The sequence below is a fragment of the Dama dama genome, chromosome 13, assembly GCF_033118175.1.
Source record: "Dama dama isolate Ldn47 chromosome 13, ASM3311817v1, whole genome shotgun sequence".
Lineage (NCBI taxonomy): Eukaryota > Metazoa > Chordata > Mammalia > Artiodactyla > Cervidae > Dama > Dama dama.
Genome location: NC_083693.1, coordinates 66,128,266 through 66,150,324, shown reverse-complemented (window position 1 = coordinate 66,150,324; position 22,059 = coordinate 66,128,266). Strand labels below are relative to the sequence as shown.

General features: G+C 46.0%; 1 protein-coding gene across 1 annotated transcript; it reads left to right on the top strand.

The window, feature by feature from the left end:
- Positions 1-347: 347 nt before the first annotated feature.
- On the top strand, positions 348-21,803 carry SERPINA6 (serpin family A member 6). The gene is made up of 5 exons (XM_061159696.1): positions 348-420; positions 8,055-8,683; positions 14,519-14,789; positions 19,606-19,753; positions 21,392-21,803. The coding sequence occupies exons 2-5, from the start codon at positions 8,074-8,076 to the stop codon at positions 21,575-21,577; spliced, it is 1,215 nt and encodes a 404-aa protein (XP_061015679.1). The 5' UTR covers positions 348-420; positions 8,055-8,073; the 3' UTR covers positions 21,578-21,803.
- The last annotated feature ends 256 nt before the right edge of the window (positions 21,804-22,059 follow it).

Genomic DNA, 22,059 nt, shown 5'->3' with positions numbered 1-22,059 from the left:
ACTCATTCCCGGCCCAAGCTCAGCGCCTGGTTCTTCACAGGTGTGAGCACCATCATGCTAATTAAGGACACCCGTGGCCTCTGCGCCCACGGCCACCCAGGCAGCCACAAACCCTGATGTAACTCCAGCCGCATTTTGCTATTAAAAAATCAAACTTCAGGGAATTGAATACAGAAGAAAGTTAATTTGCAGCATTGCTGTGTTTACTTAAATTTCCTGGAAAAGGCTCCCATTGGTTAATGACTGGGGGGAGGGGACCACCAAATGGAGAAGGCCACTGGCTCCCCTCTAACTATTAACCAGCTGGGAAGCTGGCCAGCAGGATTTAGCAGCCACAGCCCCGCTGGCTTACTGTACACAGAACATGATCCAGGACAGCAGGACCAAGCCAGCAGTTGCAGCCTGAGCCCACTGCAGACCGTGAGTAACAGCTGCCCGGCCTCCAGAACCAAGCTGTGACTGCGTCTTGCTTACTTGAATTTTTTTTTTTTAAAACGGGGCATGGAGCCTTAGGGCAACCAACAGTGACAGGAGACCCCCCTAGAGAGGGTTTTCCAGAATCTGTGGGTCACCCACAGGGGTTTTGATTTTTCCTGGGCTCCTGTCTTGCAGGAGTTGACACGGAATTAAGAGCCATTCCCAGCTATCACGCGCTGCCCCTAAGGCCAGCCAGACAGCCATTAACAGCCTCTGAGACAGAGTCTGAGAGCTGGGATGGACCGCACAACAGAGCGCCCCTGCCAGGGGACGCAGGCAGGGGAGGGCAGTGCCCAGGTGACCCAGCACAGACTATACCCTACGGCGCTGCACACACCTCCTCCCCAGATGACCTGGGGCAAGGATCCTGCAGACAGAATGGAACGGCCAGCATCACAGCACACGGGCCGAGGTTTAAATGCACAGGGCCTGGGACTGTGCCTGGCTTGTGCAGAGCATCTAGAAAAATAGAGAACACAGTGGGTGTGTACTGTGTGGGTGACTTCAAAAATGAGGGACAAGGAGGACATACATGACATGAAATCCAGGGATAAGATTGCTACTCTGCACTTTTATGCTGCTGGGTTTTCACTCTAAAGAAAGGCAGAACACAAGCTGTGCAGTCAGACGGCTGGGCTTGGAGTTTCAGCTCTCATTCCCGGGGCCTCAGTTTTCTCATCTGTACAATGGACCCAGGCTGATCCAGGAAGTGAGGTCCTTAAAGAAAGCACGGTTAACAGCTGTGGCTGATATTCACAACAGTCTTGTGAGGTGGGTAGAGTTTTAATCCCCATCTTGGAGGAGTAGCACAGGAGGGGATGAGGCGTGAAATCTGAGACAGCAGGAAGAGAAGGGAAGAGAGAAGAACTTCTATTGGGGGCAAGCCCACCCCATTCCAGGCTGTGAACCACATCGGGTCCTTGCCCAAGAAGGGGCCAAAGACGAGCGTGTAGATAGCCAGGACTGAAGCAAAGATCTCACTACAGTCTGACGGGGCAGTGACAGAGAGAAGCACAGAGGAGGGCTTCCTGGAGGAGGTGAGGGAGTGATCCAGGGAGGGGTCATGCCAACAGACAGCAGCGAGTGGAGCCACATGGGGCAGGACTGGACCTGGCCCATCTTTGTCTCCAGTTCTCAGGCCAGAGCCAGGCTTTGCAAACATTGGAGAATGGGATGACCTCCCTGGTGTGACCCGGGCAGAGGGATGAAAGTCTGGTACGTGCTGGGAGAACACCCCAAGAGACAGACACAATGTTGCTGTGAGATTTCAAGAGGCCAGATTTGGGGTTGGGGGTGAGACAGGGCTCTCTGGGCAACGTGAGTGAGGATCAGCCTTGCCTGGGAGCAACGGGAGTCCCTGACAGCTTTTCTGCAGGAGACTGGCCCATCCGCTTGATTCTGGAAACATGCCCTGGCTGCAGAGGAAAGAAAGGTTGGCAGGAGGTGAGCAGGAGGCATGGAGACCAGGTGGGGGAGGAGGGGCAACTGGGAGGGATGCCAAGTCCCAACCTTGGGCTGTGTCCTAGAACTGGAGAAGAGGACAGACCCCAGACACGTAGACGGTCAAATGGGCCAGGTCAGGGGTAAGTGTTGTTGTCAACTCTATTTTATATCAAGGAAACAGGCAGAATTTAAACAGTGAACCCAGGTCACCTGGGTCATAGAGATAGTGCTGAGATCTCCAACTGACTTGGTCTGCCGTGAAACCCAGGAAAATAGAGATTGTCTATAAGCCAGGCAACTGGGCAGGGAGGGGGCGAGGCTCTTATCAAAGCCAAGAAGCCAGGAACAGGAGTGGTATTTCCACCACGTGGAGGGAGACAGGCAGTGGGGTTGAGGGGGTCTCAGAGAGAGGTTCTTGTGAAGCTCTGGGTTTGCAGTGGGCCAGGAAAGGGCCTCGGGGTGTGTTCCGGAGCAGACTAGTGACTCCCACCCTCAGAGTACCCGCATTCTCTTGGGGGACTGGTTTCACTGTGGGTTCCCAGCCCCCTCCCAGCATAGCTAGTCCTGGAGGTGGGGTGGTGCAGGGGGACCTGCTTCTCCTATAAGCATCCTTCCTTTATAGGAATAGGCGGGAATTCCATAAAGCACAGGGGTTGGGACCACTGGCCTTGCAGATAGAGTATCTGCTTACTGATTCTGACCTTGGCTGTATTTTTTGGAATTATCAAACATTTTTAATGGCTTATAATTAATTTTTTATTGTGGTAAGATATATAAAGATTGAGCCTTTCAACCAGGTTTAAGTGTACAGTTCTCTGGTATCAGGTACATTCACATTGTTCTGTAACCATCACCACCATCCATTTGCAGGACTTTTTCATCATCACAAACTGAAACTCTACCCATTAAACCCTAACTCTCCATGTCCCCACTCCCCACTCCCCACCCCCAGTTCTGTTAACTACTAACCTACCTTCAATTTCTATGAACTTGACTGTTGGAAGGCTCTCATGTGGCTCAGTCAGTAAAGAATCTGCCTGCAATGCAGGAGACATCCTGATCTCTGCCCCTGGTACCTAGCACCAAGTTCCAAAAACCCTTGTAATTCCCCAAGTGATAAGAATGCTAGAAGCATCTTTTGTTTGAATATTTGGTCTTTGACCCTGCTTCCTGAGGCAGAGCTCCAAAATCCCTTGGCATTTCCTGGGTAACAGCAGTGTCCTTTGCTTTAAAGAGGAGATGCTGGGTGACCTCCTGGATGGTCTCAGGATGGGGGCTGGTCACCTGAAAGACCAAGTCATGACTGGGACTTGGAACGTTCAGCCCCATCCTGCAGGAAAGGGTGAGGGGTTGGAGATTCAGTTCATGATCAATTCTGCCTATGTGATGAAGCCTCCATAAGCATGCCAAAGGTGTGGGGTTCAGAGAGCTTCTGAAGGCACGTGGCGAGAGGGTGGTATACATACAAGCCACAGGAACAAGAGCCCCTGTGCTTAAGACCCCTCTAGACCTTGCCCCACTCTCTTTATCTGGTTGTTCATTGTTATTATACCCTTTACTTTTTAATTATTTTAAATTTTTAGTGGAGTATAGTTGACTTACAATGGTGCATTGATTTCTGCTGTGCGGCAAAGTGAATCAGTTATGCATACACAAGTATCCACTCTTTTTTTAGCTTCTTTTCCCATGTGCTTCACTATGAAGTATTGAGTAGAGTTTCCTGTGCTATAAAGTAGGTTCTTCTTAGCTAGCTGTTTTATAATAGTAGTGTCTGTATATTAATCTTAATCTCCCCATTTATCCCTTCTCCCTCACTTTCCCCCCCAGGTAACCATAAGCATGTTTTCTGTATCTGTGACCCTATATAAGTCCATTTGTACCATTTTTTTTTTAGATTCCATATATAAGGAATATCATATGATATTTGTCTGTGTCTGATTTACTTCACTCAGTATGGCAATCTGTTGGTCCATCCATGTTGAAGCAAATGGCATTATTTCATTCTTTTCATGGCTGAGTGATATCCCATTGCATACATGTACCACATCGTTATCCATTCCTCTGTCAAAGGACATGTTCTGACTACTGTAAATAGTGCTGCAGTGAATGTTGGGGTATACATGTTTTTTAATTATGGTTTTCTCTGGCTATATGGTCAGGAATGGGATTTCTGGATCATATGGGAGCTCTATTTTTAGTTTTGTAAGGAATCTCCATACTGTTCTCCATAGAGTCTGGACCAATTTACATTCCCACCAACCCTTTTCTCCACACCCTCTCCAGCGTTTATTGTTTGTAGATTTCTTGATGATAGCCATTCTGATCTTGCATTCCAGGAATAAATCCCACTTTGACATAACGTAAAATCCTTCTACTATGTGGCTGAATGCTATTTGCTAACATTGTGTTGAGGGTTTTTGCATCCATGTTCATAAACAATATTTGTCTGTAGTTTCCTTTTCTTATGGTGTCTTTGTCTGCCTTTGGCATTAGGGCAATGAATTAGTTAGGAAGTGTTCCCTCCTCGGTTATTCTGGAAACTATTCAGTTCCTTATTCAGTTATTCTGGAAAAGTTTGAGGAGAATTTGTGCAAATTCTTCTTTAAATGTTTGGTAGAATTCAAAACTGAAGCTATGCAATCCGGGTTTTTCTTTGTTGAGAGATGTTCAAATAATTTTTCAATTTCCTGACTACTTATAGGTCTATTCAGATTTTCTGTTTCTTTGTGGTTTAATTTTGGCATGTTTTGTGTTTCTATAAATTTTCCATTTCATCTAGGTTATCGAATTTTTTGGTGTGTAACTTCCAATTTTTTCATAATATTCTCATAATTTAAAAAAAAATTTCCGTGGTATAGGTAGTAACAAGTCTTGTGTTCACCAGGACCCAGGGACCCCGCAGGGACTGAGACAGAACTGTGTCTGAGTGTCTCCTGCGGAGGTACGGGTCAGCAGTGGCCTGCTGCAGGGGCAAGGGCTCTGGGTGCAGTAGCCCTGGGTATGGCATAAGTCCTCTTGGAGGAGGTCGCCATTAACCCCACCATAGAGCCGCCAAAACATACCCAGGACTGGGGAAACAGACTCTTGGAGGGCACACACAAAACCTTGTGCACATTAGGACCCAGGAGAAAGAAGCAGTGACCCCCGAAGAGACTGACCCAGACTTGCCTGTGAGTGTCCAGGAGTCTCTGGCAGAGGTGTGGGTCGGCAGTGGCCTGCCGCAGGGTTGGAGATAAAGTCTTTGACTGTGTGGATCACAACAAACTCTGGAAAAGTCTTCAAGAGATAGGAATACCAGACCACCTGACCTGCCTCTTGAGAAATCTGTATGCAGGTCAAGAAGCAACAGTTAGAACTAGACATGGAGCAACAGGCTGGTTCCAAATCGGGAAAGGAGTCCATCAAGGCTGTATATTGTCACCCTGCTTATTTAACTTATATGCAGAGAACATCAAGAGAAATGCCAGGCTGGATAAATCACAAGCTGGAATCAAGATTGCCAGGAGAAATATCAAAAGCCTCAGATATGCAGATGACACCACACTTGTGGCAGAAAGTGAAGAAGGACTAAGAGCCTCTTGATGAAAGTGAAAGAGGAAACGAGTGGAAAAGTTGACTTAAAACTCAACATTCAGAAAACTAAGATCATGGCATCCAGTCCCATCACTTCATGGCAAACAGGTCGGGAAACAGTGGAAACAGTGACAGACTTTATTTTCTTGGGCTCCAAAATCACTGCAGATGGTGACTGCAGCCATGAAATTAAAAGACGCTTGCTCCTTGGAAGAAAAGCTATGATCAACCTAGACAGCATAATAAAAAGCAGAGACATTACTTTCCCAACAAAGGTCCATCTAGTCAAAGCTACGGTTTTTCCAGTAGTCATGTATGGAAGTGAGAGTTGGACTATAAAGAAAGCTGAGCACCAAAGAATTGATGCTTTTGAACTGTGGGGTTGGAGAAGACTCTTGAGAGTCCCTTGGACAGCAAGGAGATCCAACCAGTCCATCCTAAAGGAAATCAGTCCTGAAAATTCACTGGAAGAACTGATGCTGAAGCTGAAACTCTAATACTTTGGCCACCTGATGCGAAGAACTGACTCATTTGAAAAGACCCTGATGCTGGGAAAGATTGAAGGCAGGAGGAGAAGGGGACAGAGGATGAGATGATTGGATGGCATCACTGACTCAATGGATATGAGTTTGAGTAAACTCCAGGAGCTGGTGATGGGCAGGGAAGCCTGGCATGCTGCAATCCATGGGGTCACAAAGAGTCAGATACAACTGAGCAACTGAACTGAACTGAACTGAACTGAACTGATAAGTAATAATGCCCCTACTTTCATTTCTGCTTTTGGTAATCTGAGACTTCTCTCTCTTTGTCTTACTTAGTCTAGTTAAAGGCTTATCAATTTTGTTAATATTTTTGAAGATTAGATTTTATTATAATTATATCCTAATATATTGTTATAATACTATATAATATATTTTGGCTTCATTGATTTTCTTTAACTTCTATTTATTTATCTGTGCTCTAATTTTTATTGTTTCCTTTCTTCTGCTAGCTGTACTCTCTTTTGGTGCCTATTTACATGGAATATCTTTTTCCATTCTTTCATTTTCATATATGTGCCTTTGGATCTCAAGTGAATCTTTTGAAGTGAGCATATAGCTGTTTCTTTTTTTTTTTTTAATCCATTCTGTCTATCTCTGCCTTTTGACTGGAGAATTGTATCCATTTATATTAATTACTCATATGGAGGAACTACTCAGTCATCTTCCTACTTGTTTTCTATATGCCTTATAGCTGTTTTGTTCTTTATTTCCTGCATTATTAATATTTGTGTGCGTGTGTTTAGTTGATTTTCTGGATTACATAGGAAGATATATATTCCTTAATACAAAGGAAGGATTTTAATTCCCTTCTCACTTCCCTCTGTGCATGCGTGTGCTGTGCTGAGTCATGTCTGACTCCTTGCAACCCCATGGACTGTAGCCTGCCAGGTTCTTCTGTCCATGGGATCCTTCAGGCAAGAATACTAGTGTGGGTTGCCATGCCCTCCTCCAGGGGATCTTCCCAACCCAGAGATTGAACCCAGGTCTCCTGCATTGCAGACAGATTCTTTACCATCTGAGCTACCAGGGAAGCCCAAGAATACTCAAATGGATAGCATATCCCTTCTCCAGCAGATCTTCCTGACCCAGGATTTGAACTGGGGTCTCCTGCATTGCAGGCATATTCTTTACCAGCTGAGCAACCAGGGAAGCCCCTCTCTGTGCACACTCTAAAACTATTTCTTTTCAGGTTTTAATGGAAGTTATATTTAATATAGTAAAGTTATAACACTCTCCTTTGACTTTATGCCAGATCATCTTCAATAACATACAAAACTGCTCTTATATAGTTCCATTCCCATATCCTTCCGGTTATATAAGTCACAAATTACATCTTTATTCATTGTGTGTCCAAAAAGATACATGAATAATCATATTTTATGCGTCACTCTTTTAAATCATATGGAAAATATAAACAAGTGGAATTACAAGTCAAAATTATACTAGTTTTTCTTGCTCATATATTTACCTTTTGCAGAGATCTTTACTTCTTCTTACAGAATCTACTCACTTTCTGGTGTTCTTTCGTTTTAACCAGAAGTACACCCTCTAGCATTTCATTGGAGAGGTCTAGTGATAATAAGCTCCCTCAGCTTTTGTTTATCTGGAAATGTCTTAGTTCTTTCTCACTTTTGAAGGACAGTTTTCACTGATAGAGTATTCTTGGTTGATAGTTGTTTTTTTTTTCCTTCGGTACTTTGAATGTATTAACTGAGTGGGTATTTAACCTTTCTGAGCATCTGTTCTGCCTACCTAAAATCAAAATAATCCTTTATACTTTGTTGTTGGTGAAGCAATATTTTGGGCACCTGTTTTGGTATTTTAACATCATAGCAGGTCCAATTCATACTCTCAGGTGAGGAAATCGAGGCTCAGAGTTCTGACTTGCCCCAGGTCACACAGCCAGTGTAGAAGAAGAAATTGGAACTTGAGTGGGGTCTTCACTGGGGCTTCTGCCTACTGCTCACCACGCCCCACTGCCTCGGAGGGATGGTCTAATGAGCATTTCTGATTTTGCAGGACCTGGCCATCCTTGACAATGCTGCCCACCCTGTGCACCTGTCTCCTCTGGCTGTCTACCAGTGGGCTCTGGACCGTCCAGGCTAAGGGCTCTGGCACTGACGTGAGCACAAGGAACCCTCACCGGGACTTGGCTCCAAACAATGTTGACTTTGCCTTTACCCTGTATAAGCACTTAGTGGCCTCAGCTCCAGGCAAGAATGTCTTCATCTCCCCTGTGAGCATCTCCACGGCCTTAGCTATGCTGTCCCTGGGCGCCAGAGGCTACACACGGGAGCAGCTTCTCCAAGGCCTGGGCTTCAACCTCACTGAGATGTCCGAAGCTGAGATCCACCGGGCCTTCCGGCATCTCCACCACCTCCTCAGGGAGTCAAACACCACCTTGGAAATGACCATGGGCAATGCCTTGTTCCTTGACCACAGCCTGGAGCTTCTGGAGTCATTCTCAGCAGACACCAAGCACTACTATGAGCTGGAGTCCTTGACCACAGATTTTCAGGACTGGGCAGGAGCCAGCAGACAAATCAATGAGTATATCAAGAATAAGACGCAAGGGAAAATTGTGGACTTGTTCTCGGAGTCAGATAGCTCGGCCATGCTCATCCTGGTCAACTACATCTTTTTTAAAGGTACCCCTCACCCACCCCATTCACTTAAAGCCATCAAAACCCAGAGTGAACTCTTAGGCAAAGTCTTTGATCTTACAAAGCACATGCATGTCTGAAGAGTCTCCATCTTCACCATGATCCTATTAGAAAAGTGAATTATATCATCCTCACCAAGGATCAAAATGACACTCAGAAAAACAGTTTGCCCATGCTCTTACAGGTTGGTTCAAGGCCCACACATGTAACCATGAACCTTCTGAGTGCCTCATGGTCTACAGATATCGGCCAAGTTCTGACTGACAGTCAGGCATGTGGTCAGGGGCTGGAAATCCAGCCCAGAACCAGACAGACAACTCCATGGCTGATTCATGTCAATGTATGACAAAACCCACTACAATATTATAAAGTAATTAGCCTCCAACTAATAAAAAAAAAAAAAAGAAAGAACCAGACAGACAGCCCACACTCTCAAGAACTTCCAGCCAGCCTTTTAAATGCTTCCCAAGCCAGCTCTGACCAAGACCCCTCTCAGTCAAACCGCAGCCCCTCCTCACCAACTTGGAGCAAGATTTTCCAAAGTGCCTGTCCATAAAAATCACCATGGACCTGTTAAAATGACAGATCCCAGTGTCCATGCCAGATCTACTAGAGTAAAACTGCAGCAAGAATGTTCTAGAATTTGTATTTTTAACAAGGCCCCCCTCCCCCAATCATTTTTATGAACAGGCAGCTTGGGGATATACTAAACCTTGGTAGCTTAAACAGCACAAATTTTAGGCTAGTTACTTGTGTGTGTGTTTTGAGAATTTTAACATCTGCTCTGTTAGCAACTTTTAAGTTTATGTTAGTGTTAGTGTGTTCGTCACTCAGTCATGTATGGCTGTAACCCCGTGGACTGTAGCCCGTCAGGCACCTCTGCCCATGGGATTCTCCAGACAAGAATACTGGAGTGGGTTGCCATTCCCTTCTCCAGGGGATCTTCCCAACCCAGGGATCAAACCTAGGTCTCCCACACTGCAGGCAGATTCTTTACCATCTGAGCCACCAGGGAAGCCCCTACAGTGTTTTAACTATAGTCACCATGCTGTCCATTAGATTCCTGAAACTTACTCATTTTGTAACTGGAAGTTTGTACATTTGACCACCTTCACCCATTTCTCCCATCATTCTATTCCCTGTTTCTATAAGTTCTATGTTTTTAGATTCCACATATAAGTGACAGCATACAGTATTTGTGTTTGTCTGTCTGGTTTATTTCACTTAGCATAATGCCTTCAAGATTCATCCATGCTATTACAAATGGCAACATTTCCTTCTTTTTAGGGCTGAATAATATTCCAATCAACGTGTGTGTGTGTGTGTGTGTGTGTGTGAATATAAATGCACTTTTCTTTATTCATTCATTTATCAATGGACACTTAAATTGTTTCCATATCTTGGAAACATGGCTAATGTGAATAATGCTTCAGTGAACATGGGAGTGCAGGTACCTCTTCAATATAGTGGGTTCATTTCCTTCTGATAATTCCTGGAAATAGAGTTTCTGGATCATGCTGTAGTTCTAGTTTTAATTTTTTGAGGAATCTCCATACTGTTTTCCATAACGGCTGCACCAATTTACATTCCCACCAATAAGGCGCGAGGGTTCCCCGCATCCTTTTCCCCATATCCTCACCAGCACTTGTTTTCTTTTTAATAATAGTCATTCTGACAGGTGTGATGCAGTTATCTCACTGTGATTTTGATTTGCATTTCCCTGGTGATTAGTGGTGTTAAGCACATTTCCTTGTATTTATGGGCCATTTGTATTTTTTATTGTTTATTTATTTATTTTAATTGGAGGCTAATTACTTTACAATATTGTAGTGGTTTTGCCACACATTGACATGAATCAGCCACGGGTGCACATGTGTTCCCCATCCTGAAACCCCCTCCCTCTTCCCTCCCCATCCCACCCCTCAGGGTCATCCCAGAGCACCAGCCCTGAGCACCCTGTCTCAGGCATCGAACCTGGACTGGTGATCTGTTTCACACTTGATAATATACACGTTTCAATGCTATTCTCTCAGATCACCCCACCCTCACCTTCTCCCACAGAGTCCAAAAGACTGTCCTTTACATCTGTGTCTCCTTTGCTGTCTCACATATAGGGTCATTGTTACCATCTTTTCTAAATTCCATATATGTGTGTTAGTATACTGTACTGGGGAGGAGGAAATGGCAACCCACTCCAGTATTCTTGCCTGGAGAAGCCCATGGACCGAGGAGCCAGGGTTCACGCAGAGTTGGACACGACTGAAGTGACTAAGCATACTGTATGGGTGTTTTTCTTTCTGACTTACTTCACTCTGTATAATAGGCTCCAGTTTCATCCACCTCATTAGAATGGATTCAAATGCATTCTTTTTAATGACTGAGTGATATTCCATTGTGTATATGTACCACAGCTTTCTTATCCATTCATCTGCTGATGGACATCTAGGTTTCCTCCATGGGCCATTTGTATTTTATCTTCTTTGGGGAAAAAATATCAATTCAAGTTCTCTGTTCAGTTTTAAATTTGATTATTTGAGGCTTCTTTTGATACTGAGTTGGATGCGTTTCTTACATTTTTTTGGATATTACTCCCATTATCTAATATATGCTTTGCAAATACTTAATTTCATTCTGTAGGTTGCCTTTTTACTTTGTTGACTATATCCTTTGCTATGCAGAAGCTTTTTGGTTTGATGTGATCCCATTGGTTTATTTTTCCCTCTGTTGCTTGTGCTTTTGCTATCTTATCCAAAAAAAAATCATAGCTAAGATTAATGTCAAAAAGCTTCTTTTCCCCTAAATTTTCTTCTAAGAGTTTTATGGTTTCAGGTCTTCTGTTTAAGTCTTTAACACTTTTCAAGTTAATTTTTACAAATGATGTAAGATAGGTGTTCAATTTCATTCTTTTGTATGTGAATATCCTTTTCTCAGATCCATTTATTGAAGAGATTATTTTTTTTCCCCTTGAGTATTCTTGGTTCCCTTGTCATGTATTAGCTGACTATATATGTGAGGGGTTATTTTAGGCTTTCAGTTCTGTTCCATTGGTCAATGTGACTGTTTTTATGCCTGTATCATACAGTTCTGATTACTGTAGCTTTATAACACAGTTTGAAATCAGGAGGTATGATGCTTCCAACTTCCTCTTTTCTCAATATGGCTTTGGCCATTCAGGATCTTTTGCGGTCCCAATCAAAAGATGGTGCTCTTTACACCTGACCTTGGGAGGACCAAGGAGTCTAAGAATGTTTGCCTGGAAATGTTTCTGGATGATCCCATGAATTCTCCAGGCCATGTCTCCCACTAGACTATGCACTCTCGTGCACGGCATCCTCACCTCTTTGGGCACCCTAGTGCCTTTGCATAGTGCTTGGCACATGGAAGAATCTCAGTAGTGGTTGCATAGAGGTTCTGCAACACCAGTAGAGAGAGGACCCTCATGAGCCTAAGGGGAGACTGATGGACGGCTGGCAGGACAGGAGCTGACAAGGTATCATTTGACACAGGGCTTTGCTTTCACAATTTCTAAGCATTCTCATGACCAAAATGAGGCTGAGTTGATAAGAAATAATAGTTCCTGGTAATAAAATCAGAAAGAGTTTGAACATCTGAAAGAAGAGCAGACATTGGCAGGGGTATGGGCTGCTTGATTGTACACAGATTTGCTATGATAAAGCAAAACTAATTAACAAGCCCCTATTTAAGCTGTGAGATACTCTGAACTGTTTCCAGCAAGCCAGGATAATCACAGAAATGAAGAATGGTGTGGCTCTCATCACTAAACTTAGGACATGGACAGTGTCCCTGCTGTTTTCCTTACTTAGTAAACTGTCTTAACAGCTCTTTTTTGGAGAACATTAGAAATACTGTTGAAAGATCTTCCAGGGACTCGTCCTTGCTGTCTCCAATTTCCCTTCATAAATTCTTACTAATTTTCAAGAAAAAAAAAAATCCCTTAAAGTAGAGGTTATATGGCATTCTGTATTTGGTTTTCCACCAAGCTGGATACATGATACACTTGCCTCTAGAAAAGAAATACTCAGGAAAAAGGATACAGCAAACTTTTAAGGATGAAAAACCTAGCACCAAAAAATACTTCATCCACATTTTTTTGGCTGTGAATTGGAGCCCTTGGCCACAAACACACACCCCTTTAATTCTGAGGAGTCCACACTTCCTTTGTTTTTGTTTAGTCACTAAGTCATATCTGACTCTTGTGAGCCCATGGACTGTAGCCCACCAGGCTGCTCTGTCCATGTGATTTCCCAGGCAAGAATACTGGAGTGGGTTGCCATTTCTTTCTCCAGGGGATCTTCTGGACCCAGAGATCAAACCCATGTCTCCTGCACTGGCAGGTAGATTCTTTACCACTGAGTCACCAGGGAAGCCCAGAGGATGACTTGAGAGCCCATAAACTATCTCACGTGCTGCGAGACAGCCTCAGTCGTGAGAGACGGACCAGGCACAGTCCCTGAGTCTCCAGGATCTGCATCCATTGCTCTTTACCCTGCATCCTCTGGCTTCTACCTGTCATCTCCCTTAGAAGTCCTTCCAGGGTGCTGAGGTTGGCTTAGAACCAAGAGTTTTGGCCTCATGGTCCAGAGATCCCACAGGTGGACGGGTGGAGAATGATCTGCTTGGAGATATGCTCTGGCCACCTTCAGGCAGCCTCAGTTGGCAAACAGTGACCTCACAAGGGTTTCTGGGTTGGAGGTCAGGGCAGCCAGAACACTTGGGGTCTGCTGGTCTCACGGTCCTCATTCATCTCCAGACCTGGGGAGACAGCCTAGAGCCAAAGAGGCCCTGGTGAGACTCAACTCATGTCTAAATATCCAAAAATCTGTCATCTCCTAAAGGACTTGAGTTGCTTGGAATAAACTCAAGGGCTGAACAGGCTCAGCAGACAGGCATTACCATCAGGCAGGCTTTGGCTTCATCTAAGGAGCAATTCCGGTGGCTCAGATGTAAAGAATCCACCTGCAATGTGGGAGACCTGGGTTCAATCCCTGGGTCAGGAAGATCCTCTGGAAAAGGGAACGATTACCCTCTCCTGTATTCTTGCCTGGGGAATTCCATGAACAGAGGAGCCTGGCGGGCTACAGTCCATGGGGTTGCAAAGAGTCGGACATGACTGAGTGATTTTCACAAGGAGCAACTTCCTTCCCATCAGTATTGACCAGTAGTGGAAAGTCCCATCAATTACAGTAGTCAGTTCCCTGTCACAAGAGGAACAAACAGGGTGCATGATGCTACTGTGGAATGTGGTGAAGGGGATATGAGTCCAGGTGGGGATGGGAGTCTGAGACCTTGAAGGATTCATCTCACCCTGATTCTGTCTCTAGGAAATGTGCTGTGGCCCTTGGGGCCACTCAGGAGGGGAGGAGCCTCCTGCAGGAAAGTGGGTGACCAGGCTGCCTGCTGTGCTTCTGTGGCCAGGACATCAGGGGCTGAGGATGGAATGGTTCATCAGTTCCCCCAGCACTAATTCCAGAGCTCTCCAATCCAAGATCCACTCGATCCAAAGTCTAGTGTACTGAATCCTATTCCCAAATTCCAGGACTGGCATCCTCTGTTTTCTCTCTCCTTCCATTTTTAGAAGTCAGTCTCAGAAAGCATACTAATCCTCAGTGATCCCAGAGGAGGATGGAGCAGGCTTTACACTTCCGGGAATTTCACATCCTAGCACAAAATTCCAGCAGCCCTGGTGAGGACCTTCCAGGTTGAGGAGGCCACTGCGTAACCTGCTTGGTCAAACGTGGTGCTCTGATGCCACCCAAGCTGTGTTTTCCTCCTGCTCTCACAGGCCTGTTTTCTCTCCAGGCATGTGGGCACACTCCTTCGACCTGGAAAGCACCAGAGAAGAGGACTTCTATGTGAACGAGATGACCACAGTGAAGGTGCCCATGATGTTCCAGTCAAACACCGTCAAGTACCTGAATGACTCGGTGCTCCCCTGCCAGCTGGTACAGCTGGACTATACGGGCAACGAGACTGTCTTCTTCGTGCTCCCAGTCAAGGGGAAGATGGACTCGGTCATCACCGCGCTGAGCCGGGACACCATTCAGAGGTGGTCTAAGTCCCTAACCATCAGGTAAGCCCTTAGCCAACTGAGTTTCTGCAGTTCCCAGAAAGTGGGGTGAGTAGAAAAAGGATCTATCTAGCTATCCTTCTACCCCTAGACTTGCCCTCCAGGGCTTATTGTTTCCCTGTGTGCTGGGTTCTCTGACCTAGAAGTCACACTTGTTTATCCACCTGTTGATTGACATGGGGATGCTCTGGGGCATTCCACAAAGGGAGGTCCTTCTTAACCAGGAAGTTGATAGCCACCCCCTGTGTTATCACATCTTTGATCTTTTTCTTAAACTGAGTTTACCAGCCCACACTGATCCATTCTTATTATCAGGTAAGTTGGTTGCTTACCTGCCACCAACACTGCTAAAGATTCCTGAGAGACCATAAAAACACATAATGAAACTGACCACGGTACCCACCCTGGAACCAATGCAAAGCCTGAAAGTGAAAGTCCCTCGGTTGTGTCCGACTCTTTGTGACCCCATGGACTGTACAGTCCATGGAATTCTCCAGGCCAGAATACTGGAGTGGGCAGCCTTTCCCTTCTCTAGGGGATCTTCCCAACCAGGGATTGAACCCAGTCCTCCCACATTGCAGGTGGATTCTTTACCAGCTGAGCCAAAAGGGAAGCCCAAGAATACTAGAGTGGGTAGCCTATCCCTTCTCCAGCAGATCTTCCGGGCCCAGGAATCGAACCAGGGTCTCCTGCATTGCAGGTGGATTCTTTACCAACTGAGCTATCAGAGAAACACACAAAACCTATGAATGGTTAAATCACTTGAGGGATCTAACGCTTCTTCCACCAATCAACCAATCAGTAAACAAGTAAGAAAGTAAGGACATAAGTACATAATAAACTCATTTTTCCCAGGAGTCCCTAAGCTAGAGGGAAATCAAAATTATAGTCAAGCTTGTGTCCAGCCCTGATCCTCACCTTGAAGGAGGGAGCAGATGTTCTCGAGAAGACGGTCCTCACTCTTGGGAGATTGGAGTTTTTGTCTGTGCATGAACCAATCAACATGAGAGCTGGTGGGGGAGAGGATGCAGACTCAAAGCGGAGAGGGGCTGTAGAAGGAAGCTGCCCTTGGATCTAGAGTCTCTCAAGAAGGCTCGTGGGCCAGGCACCATGTCATTCATTCATCCATCCATTCATTCAGTATCCACATAGGGAAGCAACTGCTATGTATGATGCACAAGGCTAAGCAGAAGGGATATACTCTAGACAAAAAAGCAGATTCTAGTGGAATTATTAGTGGTACAGTGCCGTAAGCTCTGTCAGAGCAAGAGAGGGAAGGAGAGGCATAATGTATACAACTTGGGGAAGGGTGGGAAACTGGACTCTGCCCTAGGCAACTGGGGAAGGGGCTGCAGAGCAGAAGGCTTTCACTTTGAACTGAGCTTTAACCTGAGTAGAAGTTCAGCCAGCATGAAGCACCTCAGGATCACAGGCGGAAGAGGTAACACCACCAGCCAAGTCAGGGAGGTCAGGAGCCGAGCACCGTCAGCAGCAGAGGATAAGCCAAATCCCTCTCAGATGAACCTGGTAATCCAAGAATTTTGCAGGCAGAAAAATCTAGAAAGAAGCTCTTCTACTTTGTTATAGACATAGGCTTTGTGTTCCATGGTTTGGGGTTCTTTTTATTATAAATGATCCTCTTGGAAAGCTGCTGAGTGCTGGTGCTTCTGAAGAGGTTAATCCAGTTCCACAAGTGGGCGGAAAGTCCTAGGGCATTTCTCCTGCAGGTAAGAGTGGTGTGGTCAGTTCTGTGTTCCAGAGAGATCCCCAGAGCCACATGGGGGCCACGGAAGGCATTCTTAGTGTCCTTGGACCAACCATCCGTGCCTCCAGGGTGTGTGCATGTGAGCCAGTGTTTGGTTCATTTATCCATCCATCCATCATGTGCTCAGTCATGTCCTACTCTTTGCAACCTCGTGAATGCCAGGTTCCTCTGTCCATGGGATTTTCCAGCCAAGAATACTGGAGTGGGTTGCCATTTCCTCCTCCAGGGGATCTTCCTAACACAAGGATCAAACTCGTGTCTCCTGCATTGCAAGTGGATTCTTTACTGCTTGAGCCATTGGGGAAGCCTCATATGTTTGGTCAATAGTAGGGACCCATGTGCCAGTTTTTCTGGTCAACTGTCCCATCCCTACCTCACCCTCACCCCTTAAAGGGACTCTGTAATTCAGGTACAGCCCCACCAGGTGGTGATAATGCTCTGTGATTCAAATTCAAAACCCTGATGTGTTGAAAATAAGACAAAGGATACACTTTCTCTTTATTCCAAAAATAATCTCTAAACTAAAATACTTAAATCAGCACTCATCAGTAACTCGTGCCTTCTTCTTCTAGATTTTTAAAAAATAAACATTCAAGGTAAAACTTTGCAACTTTAGACATCATATGTGATTGGGCATCTACTATATCCCAATGATGTCGCCCACGGCTCCTCACCTGCACACTCACGTGGCCACTCCTCACTCCTCACCACTCCCAGCGTCACTGCCCCTTCCCCACCATGCTCTCCAATGCATCCGAGCTCAGCAGCCTTCAGAGCCCAGCTGATACTGCACCTCCCGCTGGAAGCCCCTGGGCCCTACTCACGAGGTGCTCTCGCGAGAGCCTTCCCCAGGGTCCCCTTGCTCGGCTGTCACCTGCCTGCTGCCGGCAGGTCATGGGGACAGCTCTCCGGGTGGGGCAATGGGGCTCCGAAGCAACGAGTCCTGGTTTCTTCACAGTCCTGCTGCTTCCCACGGGTGTGACTTTGGAGAAATTCCTCCGCCTCTCTTTAAGTTTTAGTCTCTCAATCTGGAAATTGAAGATGTTGACTCCACTTTGTAAGGCTGCACAGATTAGGCGAGGTAAAGGAGGTCAGGAAGGTGAGCCAGGAGCTGCCTGGCATGGGTCTGCCTCCCTTACCTTCTGTTGCTCTTTCTCATCTAGATAAGTCCCACATCTCGTTGGCCTTGGATTCCTCCTCAGTTCCCCGGGTTGCCAGCCTCCAGGCCTCCCCCGGGTGGCTTGTGCTCAGTGTAGAGAAGCTCTCCAGCCTTCCCTTCCCCACTGGACAGCGCGTGCCCTATCACTGACTTCAGGGTTTCAGGCATCTTCTGTCCCCCATGTGGTGTAGATGAGGACAAGCACAGACAGAGATGGGACTTGGCTAAAACCACACAGCATGGCTGGGGCCAGGACCACTGCTCCCAGCTGCCTGTTCCCTCCCCTCCTCTGTTTCTCCCAGGGGCTGCTTGGGGACCAGAGGACTTTTTTTGTTTGTTTGTTTTTAAAATTAAAGTACAGGATGAGATGGTTGGATGGCATCATCAACTTGATGGGCATGGGTTTGGGTGGACTCCAGGAGTTGGTGATTAACAGGGAGGCCTGGCGTGCTGCACTTCATGGGGTCACAAAGAGTCGGATACGACTGAGCAACTGAACTGAACTGAACTGAACAGTTGATATGCAATATTGTGTTAGTTTCAGATGTACAGCAAAGTGATTCAGTTATATATATCCTTTTATCAATCTTTTCCACTACAGGTTATTACAAGATAATGAATATAGTCACCTGTGCTATTCAGTAAATCCTTGTTATCTAATTTACATATGGCAGTGTGTATCTGTTAATCCCATGCTCCTAATTTATCCCTCCCACCCCTTCCCTTTTGGTAACGATGTTTTCTATGTCTGTGAGACTCTTTCTGCCTTATTAACAAACTCATTTGTATTATTTTTTAGATTCCACATATAAATTATATCATATAATATTTGCCTTTTGCTGACTGACTTCACTTAGTATGATATTCTCTAGGTCCATCCATGCTGCTGCAAATGGCATTATTTCTTTCTTTTTCATGGCTGCCTAATATTCTGTTGTATATATATACCACATCTTCTTTTCCATTCATCTGTTGAAGGACACTTAGGTTGTGCCGTCTATTGTAAAGAGTGCTGCAATGAACATAGGGGTACATCTATCCTTCCAAATTAAGCATTTCCTCTGGATATATGCCCAGGAGTGGGATTGCTGGATCATATGGTAACTTTTTAGTTTTTTAAGGAAACTCCATACTGTTTTCCATAGTGGCTGGACCAATTTACATTCCCACCAACACTGTAGGAAGGTTCCCTTTTCTCCACGTCCTCTCTAGCATTTATAGACTTATTATTTATAGACTTTTTAAATGATGGCCATTCTGACTAGTGTGAGGTGATGTCTCAGTGTGGTTTTGATTTGCATATCTCTAATAATTAGCAATGTTGAGCATCTTTTCATGTGCCTGTTAGCCATCTGTATGTCTTTTTGGAAAAATGTCTATATAGGTCTTCTGCCCATCTTTTTGATTGGGTTATTTGGGTTTTTTTTGATATTGAGTTGTATGAGCTATTTGTATATCATGCTACCCTTGTTGGTAGCATGATTTGCAAATATTTGCTCCCACCCCATAGGTTGTCTTTTCATTTTGCTTACCGTTTCCATTGCTGTGCAAAAACTTATGTTTTATTTGATCCCATTTTTTATTTTTGCTTTTATTTCTCTTGTCCACAAAGACTTCTTTAGGGATTCTTTCCTTCAGAGTCCAGGAGTTTAGCTGGATTGAATGGAATCAGCTCCAAGAAAGAGCTGAGAAGAAAGGAACTTGCAATTCAGAGGCCCAAAGAAGAAGCTGCCCGTGTGTTGGAGGGAGAGGCAGGTCCTGCCTCCTGCCCTGTCCCCTCCCCTCTCCCCAAAGAGCAGGTCCAGCAGGGAGGCAGGGGCATCCTAGGGGAAACGGGAGTCTGGTTGGCCAGACCCAGCCCAGGAAAGTCTAACCCCATCTGCTTACCCGAGCAGCCAGGTGGACCTGTACATCCCAAAGATCTCCATCTCTGGAGCCTACGACCTTGGTGGCATCATGGGGGACATGGGCATTGCAGACTTGCTCAGAAACCGGACACATTTCTCAGGCATCACCCAAGAGGCCCTGCCGAAGGTGTCAAAGGTAGGTGTCTTTACAGCCCCTCCATCCCTCTTTACCAAAATTCACAGTACAAACAATAATAAGCAACACGGAGCCCATCCATGAACAGGTCACTAGAGCCCAGGCTGAGAGGTCTTCTCCAAGCCTCCAGTTTACAACAGGCTAAACGGAGAATCAGCAAGAACATGAGCTCCCTAAGGTCACCCAGGAAGCTGGGGACAAACCAGTAGCACAGTCCAACATCCACCTGTTCTGCCAGGCCACACAGAGGGGGCTCTGCGGAAGACAAAGTCGTCATGGCAGGACTGCTAGCAAAAGGAAGGGTCTGCATGAGATCACACCGAATCTCCATCCTTCAGCTTTAGGTTCTGACACTCATTCACCCAGAAAATATTACTGAACGTGTTCTATGTGGCCCCACCTGTGCTAGACACTAGGGATGCCTCAGGCGTTGGCCCTGCCCTTGCAGGATCTTACCGTCCTGTGGATGACCGAAAAAAAAGGGGGGGGGGGGACAGGAGAGTGACAGCAGCCCCGCCCTCAGGCACACAGACTCTGACCATTGTGATGCCTGGCACACAGTACGCGCTCAACAGTGGCTGTGTGTGAAGGACGGGGTCAAACTGCTCCCTCCTTACAAGGTGGCTGCTACCCCAGTTTCTCAGAAGAGGACTCTGGCTCTGGGAGAGTGAATAACTCATCAAGGTCATAGAGGCAATAAATAGGCTAATATATGACTCAAAACCTCATATTTCCAGGACATATTTCTAGGAACCCTGCAGGGGGTCCTAGCCCAGCTCAGGTTCTCCCTAACTACGCAGGCCTAATTACAGAGTGCTCTGAGCCTCGGGTTCCCAGCTGCTCTGCTCCATCCATGAGAGTCCTGTCCCTTTGTGGTGGTTGTTTAGTTGCTAAGTTATGTCTGACTCCTTGCAACCCCATGGAGCCCTCTAGGCTCCTCTGTCCATGGGATTTCCCCAGCAAAAATACTGGAGTGGGTTGCGATTTTCTTCTCCAGGGGCTCTTCCCCACCCAGGGATCAAACCTGCATCTCCTGCCTTGGCAGGCAGATTCTTTACCACTGAGCCACCAGGGAAGCCATCCTATCTCTTAGGTGGTGTTATTTAATCAGCCAGTTCTGATCTGTCCAAGGGTTTTGATACAAGCCACTCAAGAGTTTTACTGGCTTGAGAATATCTTCTAATTTTGATTATAACTAGGGATGTTAGAGAAGTCACAGATGACCCTTTCTCCTACAGAGTGGGTACTAGCCTTTTGCATAAATCGAACCCTTCTATTTACTGGCAGAGTGAAGAGGGAATTAGGTCTCCATCCACCAGCCCAGGATCCAGTAAGGGACGCCCAGTTATGGATGCTGAAGTCCAGCTTCAGCCCCAAGTCCTTTTATCTCCGTTGGTGGGCTCCACCGGCTGGTTTTCTAGGGAGGCAGTCTAGGTGTGACCTGGGTCCGGGAGGTGGACAGATTCCAGCGCCAGTCCGGGGACTGCCACATAGATGAGGAATCAGTAAGTGCCCTTCTCTGAGCCTCAGTTTCACAGTCCAGAAAACCGAGGGTGGGAGGAGCTGAAGCGATAGAGCTCGGAAAGCTCCGCCCACGCAGCAGGGGCTCATCCTCCTCGCCGGGTCTGTTCCCACCAGGTGGTCCATAAGGCCGCGCTGCAGGTCGATGAGAAGGGCTTAGAGGCGGCCGCCCCGACCCGGCTCAGCCTGAGCGCAGCGCCCGAGCCGCTCGCCCTCCGCTTCAACCGGCCCTTCATCATCATGATCTTCGACGACTTCACGTGGAGCAGCCTCTTCCTGGGCAAGGTTGTGAATCCGACCTAAGGCTGCACTCCCGGGAGCCACAGCTGCGTCTGACTCAGGCACCCAGACCCCACAGAAAGGGGTGGGAGGGTCCCCCCTAATCCTCCCCAGGTTCCCCTCTTGTAATAAATCACTGTCATTGCTACTGGTGACAAGTGTGGTTGAAGGGGAAGAGGGGGACGACTGATACATTGAGTAATATCAATATAATACTGTGCCGATGTAATTTTCTGGTTTCGATCCTTGTCCTGGGGTTGTGATATGTGGAAGCACCATGAAAGGTCTATGGAAACATCATTATTTTTGTAAACTTTTGTCAGTTTGAAATTATTTCTAGTAAAAACTTTAAAAAGAAGGAATCTTCCAAGTCAAAACACAACAGAAAGACGTATTTAAAGTGCTGGGGTTGGGGGATGTCATATCTCTCAAAAAGCAAAAAAATGAACAACAACAAAAAAAACATCCTTCAAAATTTAAGACAAAATAAAGGGATTTTTCAGAGA

Bases quoted from the DNA above. Each gene is read 5' to 3' on its own strand.
- SERPINA6 (XM_061159696.1), top strand. From the start codon at position 8,074: ATGCTGCCCACCCTGTGCACCTGTCTCCTCTGGCTGTCTACCAGTGGG. The intron at 8,684-14,518 runs GTACCCCTCACC...TTTTCTCTCCAG, and splicing joins CAACTACATCTTTTTTAAAG to GCATGTGGGCACACTCCTTC. The intron at 19,754-21,391 runs GTAGGTGTCTTT...TGTTCCCACCAG, and splicing joins CCCTGCCGAAGGTGTCAAAG to GTGGTCCATAAGGCCGCGCT.